Source organism: Lates calcarifer, linkage group LG21, assembly GCF_001640805.2.
Source record: "Lates calcarifer isolate ASB-BC8 linkage group LG21, TLL_Latcal_v3, whole genome shotgun sequence".
NCBI classification, from domain to species: domain Eukaryota; kingdom Metazoa; phylum Chordata; class Actinopteri; family Centropomidae; genus Lates; species Lates calcarifer.
The window spans coordinates 43224-56696 of NC_066853.1; the positions used below are offsets into that span (position 1 = coordinate 43224).

The 13473-nt window shown below is 40.9% G+C and overlaps 1 protein-coding gene and 1 pseudogene across 1 annotated transcript; both read right to left on the reverse strand.

Annotated features, from left to right (window-relative positions):
• Positions 1 to 1030: 1030 nt before the first annotated feature.
• LOC108902906 (rano class II histocompatibility antigen, A beta chain-like) lies at positions 1031 to 6178 on the reverse strand. Its single transcript, XM_051065503.1, has 5 exons — positions 6123 to 6178; positions 5898 to 5971; positions 1509 to 1722; positions 1336 to 1403; positions 1031 to 1233 (listed from the first exon to the last, which is right to left on the reverse strand). The coding sequence occupies exons 1-5, from the start codon at positions 6176 to 6178 to the stop codon at positions 1031 to 1033; spliced, it is 615 nt and encodes a 204-aa protein (XP_050921460.1).
• Positions 6179 to 11410: 5232 nt separating this feature from the next.
• LOC108902930 (P2Y purinoceptor 14-like) lies at positions 11411 to 12829 on the reverse strand (annotated as a pseudogene).
• Between the last annotated feature and the right edge of the window lie 644 nt (positions 12830 to 13473).

The window sequence follows — 13473 nt, forward strand, 5'->3', positions numbered from 1 at the left end:
CTGTTTAAAACGTTTGTCTGCAAACCAGGGCTAACTGGATAGCATGCTAACTTCAGTAGAAGAGAGGAAGTGATAGAGACAAACACCAGTGTTGTTTTCCATCTCTGGACTCAGCTGTTAGTGAGTAAAGGAATGAAGTTTCTTCTAGACTGATGAGTAAACAGCTGCTGCTAATGCTAACATTAGCTATGTAGGATCAGGTCTCTCAAACTACAGGAATGATGCTGAGCTGTGCTTTTTTCTAATGAAGGATAAACTGTGAATAAGGACAGAGCCTCACGTTTATTAACTTTTCTTCAATAGAGTCACAGAGTTTCTGATGGTTTATTGTTAGAAAACGTCACACTCCAGTAAAAATATATAAATCTAACAATCACACAACCTACAAGCCCAAAATCATTAGAGAACTGGATCAGATACAATCAGAGGTGAAGGTGAAGCAGACCTCAGATCCAGCTGATCAGAGTCCAGATTAAACCTGATCCAGGACTGCCAGAGGAAACACCACAGTCCTGATGATGGTTTCTGACAGAACCTGAACATACAGTCTGATGGTCCTGGATCAGGTTTAGACCAGCTCTCAGAATACAGTCCTGGACCAGGTTTAGAGCAGCAGAGAATCTGAGTCCTGGACCAGGTTTAGACCAGCAGAGAATCAAGTGTTCTCTGCTGAGAGTCTGCTGAGCTGAAAACAAAGAGCTGGCTGATCTCAGCTGATTCTTCTTCCATCTGACAAAGAGCAACAGGTCCAGGACCAGGACTAGGACCAGATTCAGGATACAGGACCAGACTCAGTTACTCAGAACCAGGATCCTGTTTTAATAAGGAGAAGAGACAAGAACAGGGTCAACAATGAATACAAATACCACACCATGAAACTAGTCTAAACTGGTCTGAACTGGACTTGGGCAAGGTCAGGGTTCAGGATCCTGCATCAGGTAGTGGCAACCATCATCTGTTCTTGTTTAACTCATGACTTTTAAGGATGGTCTCAGGTCCAGGTGGGTCAACCTCAGATCCAGACAAATCATTAAAAGTGGAATGAAACTGGTCCAAACTGGTGTAAACTGGTTTCAGACTGGGTGTAAACTGGTTTCAGACTGGGGATCCTGCTCTGACCTTGGGCCTTCCTCCTGTAGTAGATGAATCCAGCCAGAGATAAGATCAGACCCAGGATCAGTACTGAGGCTCCAATGGCTATCTTGTTTCTCTCTGACTCAGGCATGGACGGATCTGAGGACAGACAGGTAAACAGACAGGTGTAGAGACAGACAGATGTAGAGACTGATAGGTGTAGAGACAGACAGACAGGTGTAGAGACAGACAGGTATTTACCCCAGTCAGTAACCAGAGGTTCTTTCAGGCTGGCGTGCTCCACCACACAGGAGATCTTCTCTCCAGACCTTCAACACAAAACAACACACAACTGTTACACTGCTGATCTGACTGGATCCACCTGGACCCACCTGGACCTAAGTGGACCCAACTAATCCTGGAGCTGGACTGACCTGGGAGTGTATTCCAGGTGAGAGTGGATCTGGTAGTACCAATCACCATCTGCCATCTCATCAGTGGAAGTGACATCAGAGGTGACTTCCTGTCCGTCTCTGGTCCAGCTCACTCTGATCTGTTTGGGGTAGAAGTCGTAGACACTGCAGACCAACATGGCAGGATGTTTACCTGCAGGGGGCGTCGTAGACTGCAGCCTGACATACGGTTTAACTGGAACATATATATCCGCTTGTTAAGTCTAGGTTAGCTGGCTAATGTTAGCACCCTCTGGCATCAAACTTTGTTTTTTTTTTCATTGGTTTAAAACCGTAAAACAACACGGACACAGCACTGCAGCATCTGGAAAACAGGAGAGATTCAGAGAAGCTGGACCAAGAAACAGGATTTTCCTTGGTCGTGACGTCTGATTGAACAAGCAGATTGGATCAAGTTCCAAAAGGTTCTGTGCTTGGTCCAGTTCTATTCACCTTGTATATGCTTCCTTTAGGGAACATTATCAGGAATCACTCAATAAACTTACATTGTTATGTAGATGATACTCAACTATATTTTTCAATGAAGCCCGATGAAACCAATCAAGTCAAGTCAAGTCAAGTCAAATTTTATTTATATAGCGCCAATTCACAACAGACGTTATCTCGAGGCACTGTACATATAGAGCAGGTCTAGACCGTACTCTTTATCTTATAAAATTTACAGAGAGAAACCCAACAGATCCCACCATGAGCAAGCACTAGGCGACTGTGGCAAGGAAAAACTTCCTTTTAAGAGGCAGAAACCTCGAGCAGAACCGGACTCAAGGTGGGTGGCCATCTGCCTCGACCGGTTGGGTTTAGACAGAAAGAGAGGGGGGTGGGGGAATGGGGTAGGAGAAAGAGTAATAAAGTAGTAAGAGTAGTAAAGAGTAAGTCAAGATGTAAATAGTAGTAGTAGTAGTAATAATAATAATAATAATAATAATAATAGTAATAGTAATAATTATTATTACAGCTAAAGGAATAATAATGACAAACAATGGTACATTAATAGCACTAACACTATCAATAACACTAGTAAATGTTTAATTATTGTTGCATCATGGGTTGAGCTGGATCATGGGAGCAGCAGGAGACTCTCCAGCTCTGGAGGCAGAACCCTGCAGTGAGAGACAGTAGCAGAGAGAGAGAAGCACAGCCTGGGCACTAATGTGCTTGAGGGAAGAACACACAGTTAATGTGATGCAACGATATTAAGACAGTTAATAGTAATCTCGTCGGCAGGACATCATGGACAACATTTACTAACTATTAATCTTAACTGATGCATTGAGACTGACCCAACCTGCCGAGGGAAAAACGGTATCCTGAAATAGGAACCAGAATAATATGCTAGTTAAAAGTTAAGGCATAAAGATGAGTTTTTAGTTTGGATTTAAAGGCCTCAACTGAGTCAGCCTGTCTAATATCAATAGGGAGGTTCTTCCAGAGGAAGGGGGCCCGATAGGAGAAGGCCCTGCAGCCTGCTGACTTCTTTTTGACTCTGGGGACAGATAGCAGCCCTGCACTCCGAGAACGCAGAGCACAGGAGGGAATATAAGGGTTAAGAAGATCAGACAGGTATAAGGGGGCTAACCCATTTAGAATTTTATAAGTCATTAAGAGAACTTTAAAGTCCGATCCAACATGAATAGGGAGCCAATGAAGGGAGGCTAAAACCGGGGTAATATGGTCAAACCTTCTCGATTTGGTTAGCATTCTAGCTGCAGCATTCTGAACCATTTGCAGACTTTTAGTGCTAGCACGCGGTAGTCCTGAAAGCAAAACATTACAATAATCCAGTCTAGAAGAAACAAAGGCATGGACTAGAATTTCAGCGTCTGCCATGGAAAGAAAAGACCGAATCCTAGCTATATTGCGTAGGTGAAAAAATGCAGTCTTTGTAATGTCTTTAATATGCTGATCGAAGGAAAGAGTACGATCAAGTGTGACACCCAGATTTTTGGCTGTTGTATTTTGAGAGATAACACAGTTGTCAGGAGATATAGTTACATGATCGAACTGGTGTCTATATCGTGCTGGGCCAATAACCACCATTTCAGTTTTGTCTGAATTAAGAAGCAGGAAGTTTTGAGACATCCAGCTTTTAACAGAAGACAAGCAGATCTCTAGTTCCCTAATTTGAGAGGCATTCAATTAGTTAAACTTCATGCCTTAGGGACATTAAGACCTGGGTGACCCACAGTTTTCTGCTACTAAACACAGACAAAACCAAAGTTATTGTTCTTGGCCCTGAACATCTCAGAAATCCATTTCTAATGATATAATTAAGCTAGATGGTATTTGGTCTCCAGCTCCACTGTAAAGAATCTCAGAGTTATTTTTGATCAGGATTTGTCCTTTAGCTTCCATATAAAGCAAACTTCAAGGACCCACATCAGTTATTTATCAACAGGCTATGTACCACAGGCAGTGGGAGTATTTAAACCTCTACTTGAAAAGCCTACTCTTGACTTAGATGTTTGAACCACATATAGACCTACGTCCAACCTCTCCTTCAGGTTAACAGTGATCTTCTCATGGCCTCAGACACTGGACTCATCTCTACACTCTTCCTGCTAGATCTTAGTTCTGCATCTGACACCACTGATGACAAAGTTTTATTACAGAGACTGGAACCTGTCAGTAGAATTAAGAGACTGCATTAGGCTGGTTTATCTGATAGATTCCAATTTGTTCATGTTAACAATGACTCTTCCATGAACAGAGAAGTCAGTCACTTCCACAGAGTTCTATTTTAGAATCGATTCTTCTATATGCAACATTATCAGGAGGCAACACATACATTTCCATACTATGCATATTACATTCTGATGTATTTATCTATGAAGCCAGTTATGAGGTAGTCAAACTTAAGTTTACCTCTAAATTCAGACAAAACTTAAGTTATTGTACTGAGCACCTCAGAAAAACATTATCTCATCATCTGTTAATCTCAGAGTAGAAAGCCCATAATACTTAGACACCATCCTATCTTAAAGAGCTTATAGTTCTTTTTCAGTTTTCAATCAGGCAAAGGATGTGGATAACGCCTGGTACTTTTTTTGGTGTCACCTCCATCAAGGCTCCAAGCAAGCTGAGTTGATACCAAAAGGTGGCATGAAAACACTGGGTCAGAGAGAATCATCACTATTACATCATCATTGTGTCAGACAGGACGTCCTGAAAAACCCAACTGTACTCTGCTCTCTGCAGCATGTGATATTTCTGTTATATTGTAAGGCAACCCACAAAACTACACTGTGGTCAACTGAGGAAAGGAATACATTTCTCTGTTTGGTCTCTGAACTGTCAGCTGCATACACCACCAAAGGACATTCAAATCCTTAAAAAAAAAAAAAAAAAAAAAAACTTTAACTACCAATCTACCAAGTACCACGACAACTGCAGAAAAACAGAAAGAATTGGGACTGGGTCAACCAGATTGACGCTGACACCATAGACTGGTGAGCAACAGGACAGTGGGCAGCCTCGACACAGTCTCTAATGGAGGATGGTAAGTTTGTTTTTTTAACTCTAATTCTGATCTGCGGTTGAAAGCTTTGGTTTGTTTAGTAAGACCGGCTGTTAGAAAACTCACTCCTAACAGCCAAGACTTCTACTCTTTACGTTATAAAATCATATCACAGATAACATTAGCTAGTGCTGTTGTAATGTTCAGTTCTCTAAAGGAGTTGTTGTTGTAGCTTGTGATCAACAAGTCATTTGTATTTGTGTTTCTGTTTAAGATTCCTTTTCAATAAGTGTGAAAGGTTCAGTGACCTCTGATGAAATCACTACCAAGAGACAACTTCATTCACATTCACGTTAGTTTTCATTTCATATTGTAGATGATGTGATATCTGATGATTGTACAGCTGCTCAGCTGAGCCCTGAACCATCTCTTAGTTATGCTGCTATAGGCCTAGACTACTGGAGAATTTCCATGATGCACTGAGCACTTCACCCCTCTCTCCTTCCCTCTCAGTGCATTTGTATCACAATGTCATTAACTTTGTGTTTTCTCTCTCTCTGTCCTCATTCTGCAGGATCCAGATATACCCCCACCAAACTAATCTTTTTCTTTCTATTATTATTGTTGTTCTTATTAATTTCTGCTGTTATTATTACACCTATGGGTATCACTTATTATCATTACGAAAACCAGTCTGACAGTGCTTGAATGCAACAATATATATAGCTGTTCCTGGTCTCTCTCTCTCCTCTCAACCCAGCTGGTCAGGGCAGCTCCCACCCACATAGTGTTGTGTTGTTGAATCTGAACTGTGACTCTTCTCTCTGACTCATTTCTGACTTTGTTATAAATTTCTGCTGAAGTGTTGGAACAATATCGGACTGAATCATGCAGACACGTGGTTTTGTCTAAATTTAATTTCAAAAAATCCCTGAGAGGTAAAAACTCCACATAATAACTCTGAAATCCACCTGGTAAACAAACAGTCAGTTTGAACCTGTGTGACTACTGATCAGTGATCAGAGTATTGATCACAGAATTGACCAGTGATCAGAGTATTAATCAGAGTGTGATCAGAGTATTAATGAGAGTATTGATCAGTGATCAGAGTATTGATCCTATCTGCTGTGTAGACAGCGATGAAGAGGAGGGAGAAGCTGAGAAAAGATGAAGCCATGTTCCTCTGTTCACTTCACCAACACTGACACAGTCTGACTGAGAGCTGCTCTAAAAACCAGAGGACATGATCACATGACCTTCACCTGTTACCAGGCAGACAGCTGAGATAGACACTGCTGCTGGGACAGAAACTCAGCAGAGTTAATGTTTTAGACAAGTCAGAACAGGAAATCTGCTGTGTTGGTATTTATGGAAACTGTCAGAGTGATCATTACAAACTCTGTAGTTACAACACACTTCATCATCCTCATCTGATGGAGCTTCTTCTGCCTCCTTGGTTTGACAGACTGGGGGTATTAACAAAATAAGATAATCCCTAAAATAATCTTTTATTAGGATTATATTATTATATATTGGGATAACTGACACTGACAGCAAATTAAAATCAGACAGGATCAATAAAACTGTGAGGTTTGATATTTTGGATTTTTTGGAATTTGAAGTTTCCTCCAAGAAAAAGAAAGAAAAATGCAAAGGTGTTTTTATGTTTTTAAAAACTGAGATCTTTGGTCAAAAGCTGCAGATGAACACTTGGCTTGGCTTGATTTTATTTCATTTGTGATTTAAGCAGTAAGTCAACAAATCAAAAACTAAAAAACACAGACACATTTCTGTTTTTTTGCCACCAGACATTCTTCAACCATGTCAACAGGAAGTACTAACGTCACCTCAGGGATCAAACATGTCACTCAGGAACGAAGACATGACATCTGAAAATGACCTGGTGAAGATTAGATAAAAGCTTGCTGCATTAGTTAAGAAAATATCCTGCAGTGTTTCTTTTATTAATGGTACAGTGAACATGAAAATAGTTCATGATTTAACCAGCTCGTTACTCTCTGGTGAGTCATGTCAGGAAGTCAAGCAGTTTGTGTTGTGTTACATTTATGTCATTGTGTATTTGTGTGGAGACAGACACAGCCTAAAGACCTTGGCTCAGTAGAGTGATAATCAATCTTTTATACTAATCTAATTTAATGATAATTGGTTAAATCTACCTTCTCTCTCTCCCTCTCGCCTCAACTGTGAGCCACCACTGTCTCCACTTCCTGTTACCATCATTTCAAATTAAAATCCCTCTTCAGAGTCATTGCATTATAACTTCGGTGGCGGTGGCAGTGGCAGTGGCAGTTGTTTTCCATGGGTCACTGCCATAAAATGTATACAGCAGAAACACTACAGACATAAAGTTCATAGTCCATAATGAAATCTTACCACCTTGTGGAGTGTCTATCCTGCCGGGCTGCTGACACTGTTGTTAGCCAGTTTCAACTCAGTGCCTTCAGAGCTCCTGAAGGAGTCTCTCTCAGCCTATCTTCAGCCTCCACACTCTCAGGCTCAGCCCCTGAAATGATGGTCAGGTGAAGGATCCTCCCTGATCCTCATCTTCACCAGAAGTAGGCAGACCCCGCACCAACACTTTAAGCTGCTTTATTTCAGCTAGCAAAGCCTACATTTCCTAATGAGATGGAGCTTGCTCCCTCATCTTTTTTACATTTTGGGCTGCAGTGCTCTTCACATTGCCTCCATGCTCCTCCTGCTGTTTGCAGGAACCAGAGTTTCTGTGAACCCAGAGGGAGGAAGGTTGTCTCCAGACATAGACCCTCCAAGAGTGCTGTTAATTAATACATAACTCATGACTCTTCCCTGAGGTGAATCACACCCAGACACTGGGAGAACAACTCACTGCACCACAAGAGATAGCTACACAGCAGCATTGTTTAACTCACAGACTTGGGCTCAAGTCAGGAAGTTTAAGTGTGAACTGTGACAAACCCACAGGGCACAATTCAGAAACTCTACTTATATGACAAATACAACCAGACAAACGAGGAGCTGGCTTCACTTTCACTTTAGAGACTCTGGGATGCAGAGACAGTACCAGACTCACCTCTATAATACAGTCCATCAGCAGACAGCAGCTTTGAAAGTTCAGTTTAACCCATTTTTCTTAAAGCTCCTCCACCTAAATACACACTCTGCTTCTTGTTACCTGGGTGTTTGTCAGGATGTTCTATGAGCAGAGTTTGTAAGTAAAGTAAGTAAGTAAGTAAATTAATACAAAATGGCCCAGAGCATTTCAGAACTCTATTTTCAATAACAGTTACACAACTACACTGTTTATTTTGTTGTTGGTTCAAATACAACAAGTCATGCTTCAGTAAATGATTAATTTGGTTACATGGCTGAGATTTTAATTTCTTGTCAGCTAAACTTTGACAGATACATAATAGATATACAATATATGGACATGTACTCTCCCACCTGAGATCAGACTGTGAACTAGTCTTCATGGTGATCATGTGAAAAATGATCACACTCAAAATATAAATTACAAAAGCTAACATTAGCTGTATATTAGAACCTACATTCTGGAGGGTAAGGTCCTACATCCCATACATGTTTAGTTGTTTAATCACAGTAATCCTTTACATTATCATTTATTAAGTCTCTTAAACCAGATTATCTAAAATGTGTTATTATCTTAAAGCAGACGGTCTCATATTTTCATCCAGGTGATAAATTGCTGTTCACTTTCATATTCCACAAACAGGGATTCATTCTGCACCATACAGTGTCCTCTGACTTCACCTTGCGTCAACATCACAGCTACAATCTTCAGTTTCCTGCTGCTTCATGTTGATTTAAACCTGGTATTACATTTATCTGCTGCAACAGACACCCTTCAACCACTCAACCAAAATAGTTATTCACCACTATCACTGTTCCTTTACCACCACTTCATCTGTCTGTTCTGTGTGTAGACATGAAGTTCAGTTTGTTTGTGTCTCTGATTCATATAAATGTTTTTCCACTGAGCTGATTCACAGCTGCTTCCACCACAGAAAGTCAACACCAGTTAGACTCTCCTTTTGAAGCAGAACATCTGTTACTATACAGACTAGAGACACTATCAGTGGACCTGTAGTTAAACTGGCTGATATGTAATGATTGTGATGAATATTCTGATCACTTACCGTCAGTGACAGTCTGCTGTGGCTCCTCTGACAGATGAAAGATGTTATGACCTGACCTTCAGTTACTGGTTCAGTTTAGCTGTCATCGTTCTTCAGATGTTAACAGCTGTGTATAAATCATGTGTCACAGGTTGAGGTCTTTCTGTGCAGTTGCTGACATAAATTAACAAAAACCTGGTGTTATGGCGAATTAAAACTGGCTGACAACACTATCAGCAGCCCGGCAGGAGAGACTCTGCAGTATAGCCCTAGTAGATATACTGTGTACACACATGGAGAATATGATGATTTAATGGAGATGGATTCAAATGAAACTCAGTGAAATTTAATTTAAGCAGCAGTTTCTGGATTTTACTTTTACTAACAAAGTTGTCTGTTTGTGTTTGCCCTCTGTTTCAAGTGATTATGCTGCCATCAAGATCTGCAGCCTCCACTGACACCATTTTCACAACTTTTGAAAATGAGTTGGTGGTCCCTCCCTTTTCACTCAAGTAAAGATAGTGACCCTAACCTCCTTAAAATAACAGTTCATTTACAGATTATGTTTTAATTTTACAAATTTTGCTTCTTTTTTTAAAAGCAGAAAACCACTGTAACAGTTTAGAGTTATTTTCTGTAAAATTAGGATATTGTTACAGTGTAGAGATGAGATGGTAGTAATGAAGTTGTATTAAGATCAGGAGTCATAAACAGGTGAGTTTCTGCTTATAGCAGCAGAGCTGTTCACTCTGCGGAGCTCAGTCTGTGTTGTATGACCTGCACAGACCCCGCGGCCACAGGTCCCCCAATGGGTGCGGGGCGCAAGGTCCTGTTCAACGCTGCCTGCAGCTTTTCTTGTGCTCTGGTTATATTTTGATAATCCACCCTTCCTTGAGTTCTTTCTGGCTCTTGTTACTTCCTGTTTTATTTTTTAGTTACTTCCATGGTGTGTATCTGGTGTTTTTACTTCCACCCTCTGTTCTGTTGTTTTCCTCCGTTTTTCCAGTCCCACCTATGTCCCATTTGTAATTACCCCAATGTCTATATAGTCTTGTCTCTTCCCTTTTCAGTGGTCAGAGTATTGCATTGCACTATGTTTGTGTGCTGTGATATTTGGTTGTGTCCCATTCTCTGGATATCCCTTACCTTTTTGTGTTAAATAAATCACACAGTAATCTTTTACCTGGTTGTATTAATAGTCTATCTTAGTGTAGATGGAGTTCAAACAGCTGTGTAGTGACACAGTGGCTGGATCTTCCCCTGTCTTGTTACCTCAGCTCAGACTGTATTATCTTGCAGATTCAAACATAACAATTATTTCCTCATATTTCAGATTCATGAGTGCATCAGATTTAAACTTTGTCTTACTTCATCTATAGTTTGTGCAGTTGTGTAGAGATACAGTAAATTTTATTTCTCTTTACCATTTTCCAGTGGGATGTCCTTCATAGCACAGCGAAGCTTCTTTAGGCCATCTCTGCATAACTGTTGATCAGATACTGCTGTTTCATAAGTTCTTTCCCTGTAGGTTGCATGATTTAAAAAACTGGGCTGACGCTCAACTGCTCTGTTGTTGTTGAAGTCTGCGTACCACAGTTCTTCACCCTCCAGTGCATACATGTCCTCTCCATCAGTTTCTGAACATCCATCAATATGAGAAGCTTCATATAGACCTGAAGTAAGAAGAACAAGAACTGTTTGTCGTTAGTCAACTTGTTGACTCTCTGTCTGTAATTAGTCAATGTGTTGACTCTGCCTGTAGTTAGTTAACCTGTTGACTCTGTCATTAGTTAACCTGTTGACTCTGTCTGTGGTTAGTTAACCTGTTGACTCTGTAGTTAGTTAACTTGTTGACTCTGTCATTAGTTAACCTGTTAACCTGTTGACTCTGTAGTTAGTTAACCTGTTGACTCTGTCTGTGGTTGGTTAACCTGTTGACTCTGTAGTTAGTTAACCTGTTGACTCTGTCATTAGTTAATCTGTTGACTCTGTTGAGACATTAAACACTGGCACTTACAAGGAAAAAAACAGTAAACAAACAAGCATGGAAGGACCAACCAACTCTAACGTCTAAACAGAAGTTTACATATATAAACACAGAGCTCAGTGTAATTCATCACCTGTTTCTGTTCATCTCTGTTTAATGATGCTGTTTGGACAAAAACCAGGAAAGTGATTATTTGACAGTTTCTGGAGGAAGAATCTGAAATGAGAAGTCACACCAAATGACAGGTGAAGAGGAAAGTTCACATATTACCATGTTCCTTGTTTTATTTCAACACAAAGTTCAACATTTCACAACATTTCAAATCCTAAAACACTTAAACTAAACACTTTACATTTCCCACAGGTCGTACAGGGCATGCCCACAAAACCTCCAAGGAAGCTGGATAAGGGACAAGGGCCAACCTTGGCGAAGTCCAACACCCATTGGAAATGTGTTTGACATGTTTGTGCTGAGGAAGTGAACACAACTCTCACTTTGGTTGTATAAGGAACAGGTAGCTTGCATCAGCGGTCCTGGTATCCTGTATTCCTGCAATGCCCCCCACAGGGTCCTTCGACAACACGGTCATAAGCCTTCTCCAAGTCCACAAAATACATGTAGACTGTATGGGAAAATTCCCATGACTCCTTCAGCACTCCTGCAAGGGTAAAAAGCTGGTCCACTGTTCCACTTTTACCTTCAGAAAATTATGTTACTGTATGAGCAGGTTATTACATGAGCTGTTTATTTTGTTTGATGATTATATAATGAGCAGGTATTATATTATTTATTAATCTTGTATTGATTGTTTTTTTTTTTTTAAATTATACTTCCATTACATCATTTGCAGTTTGTAGAAAATTAGCTTAGCTGGTTCCTGAAGGCCTTGCAGAAGATAAAGTAGATGAATGGGTCCAGACAGATTTTTAAAACAGACACTATAAAGGTCACTTCCTGCAGGTAGAAGAGCACCTGTTTCAAATAGCACCCCCTCCACAGGAAGGTGTAGGGAAGGCGAACCAGGGGGTAGGGCACAAAGCAAACACAGAAGACACTGACCAGCACCAACATGTTCCTGCGGGACTTCACAAGTTTCAGAGGAGGTTGGCTGCCTCTACTGTGCCAGCAACACCCTGCAGGAGGAGTTGTAGTAGAAGAAGACCAGGGAGATCAGGACAAACAGAAAGACGGTGGTGGAGCAGATGTGGATGATTTTGAAGAACATGATGACCTGGGCACTTAGTAGAACTTCACATTTATTGGATACAGAGGTCAGCTGAGGCTGGGTGAGATGAGACAGGATGATGTAGGCGATCATTATGACCAGGAGAAAAAACCAGGTGACTGTGGAGATGATGTGGGCGGACTGTACCGAATGCAGGATGTGAGTTTGTGAAGGATGGACGATCTTCAGATACCTGGAGAGAGGAGAGGCCATAGATAAAACAATGAACCTGACTTTAAATAAGAACGACTGCAACTCCTGTGGTCACTGAGGCAAAAATAGGAGGAGGAAACCATGGAGAAGGACTTTAGACAGGCTTCAAAGTTCATCAGATGATGTGTGAAGTTCAGGACTTCAGAAGTGGATGTGACCCTTACTGGGGATATTGTCCGGTGGTGAAAGATGGAATAATTTGAGGAAAGCTGAACTCTCGGTTGGAGAGGAAGAGTTGAAAGACTTATCTTTCTGGCAGAGTGAAAGTGGTGGTTTCACAGTAGCACTACAGATGGAAGAGATTCACCCTAAGCTGCTGATTGTTGGGTTTTCTGTTTAACAAGCATTTTCACTGTTACATGGACATGGTTCCTGGGGGGGTGCTTTTATTTTTAAGGTTATCACACTGTTCAGACTGTGTGTAAAAGCTTATCCCAAAGTGCTGGAGAGAAAGCTGTCAAATCCTAGATTCAGGAGGAGCACAGGAGATAACAGTGGTACAGAAGAAAAGATCTTTACTCTTGCTAGGAAACTGACGTGGGAGTTTGCCATCCCAATATAAATGTATTTGTTTGAACACAAGACTTCTGATGTACCCTGTACCTGCAAATATTGCAAATAGCCCCTTGAATTTCTGTGGGGTTTTTTGATCAGTGTCAGCCTTTATTTTTGTGGAACTCCTTTGTCACTGAAGAGATTTTTATCATTTGGTCAAATGCAGATGAGACTGAGCAGTACCTCCTTGATCTGCAGAATAATGTTCCTTAAAGACAGTCCAAAACCAGATCAGGTCTCAAACCTGAGACTGAAGACAGGCCACATTTCATACCTGTTAGCAGCAATGTAACCCATGAACAGGATGCTGGCGTACATGTTGAGGTAAAAGGCAGAGGAACCATAGTTGCAGTAGA

What these genes read in the sequence shown, in the direction of transcription:
- LOC108902906 (XM_051065503.1), bottom strand. Translation starts at nt 6,178, where the DNA reads ATGGCTTCATCTTTTCTCAGCTTCTCCCTCCTCTTCATCGCTGTCTAC. An exon ending in CACCTGGAATACACTCCCAG is followed by an intron (nt 1,404 to 1,508) that starts GTCAGTCCAGCT and finishes TTTGTGTTGAAG; the next exon opens with GTCTGGAGAGAAGATCTCCT. An exon ending in ACCTCTGGTTACTGACTGGG is followed by an intron (nt 1,234 to 1,335) that starts GTAAATACCTGT and finishes GTCTGTCCTCAG; the next exon opens with ATCCGTCCATGCCTGAGTCA.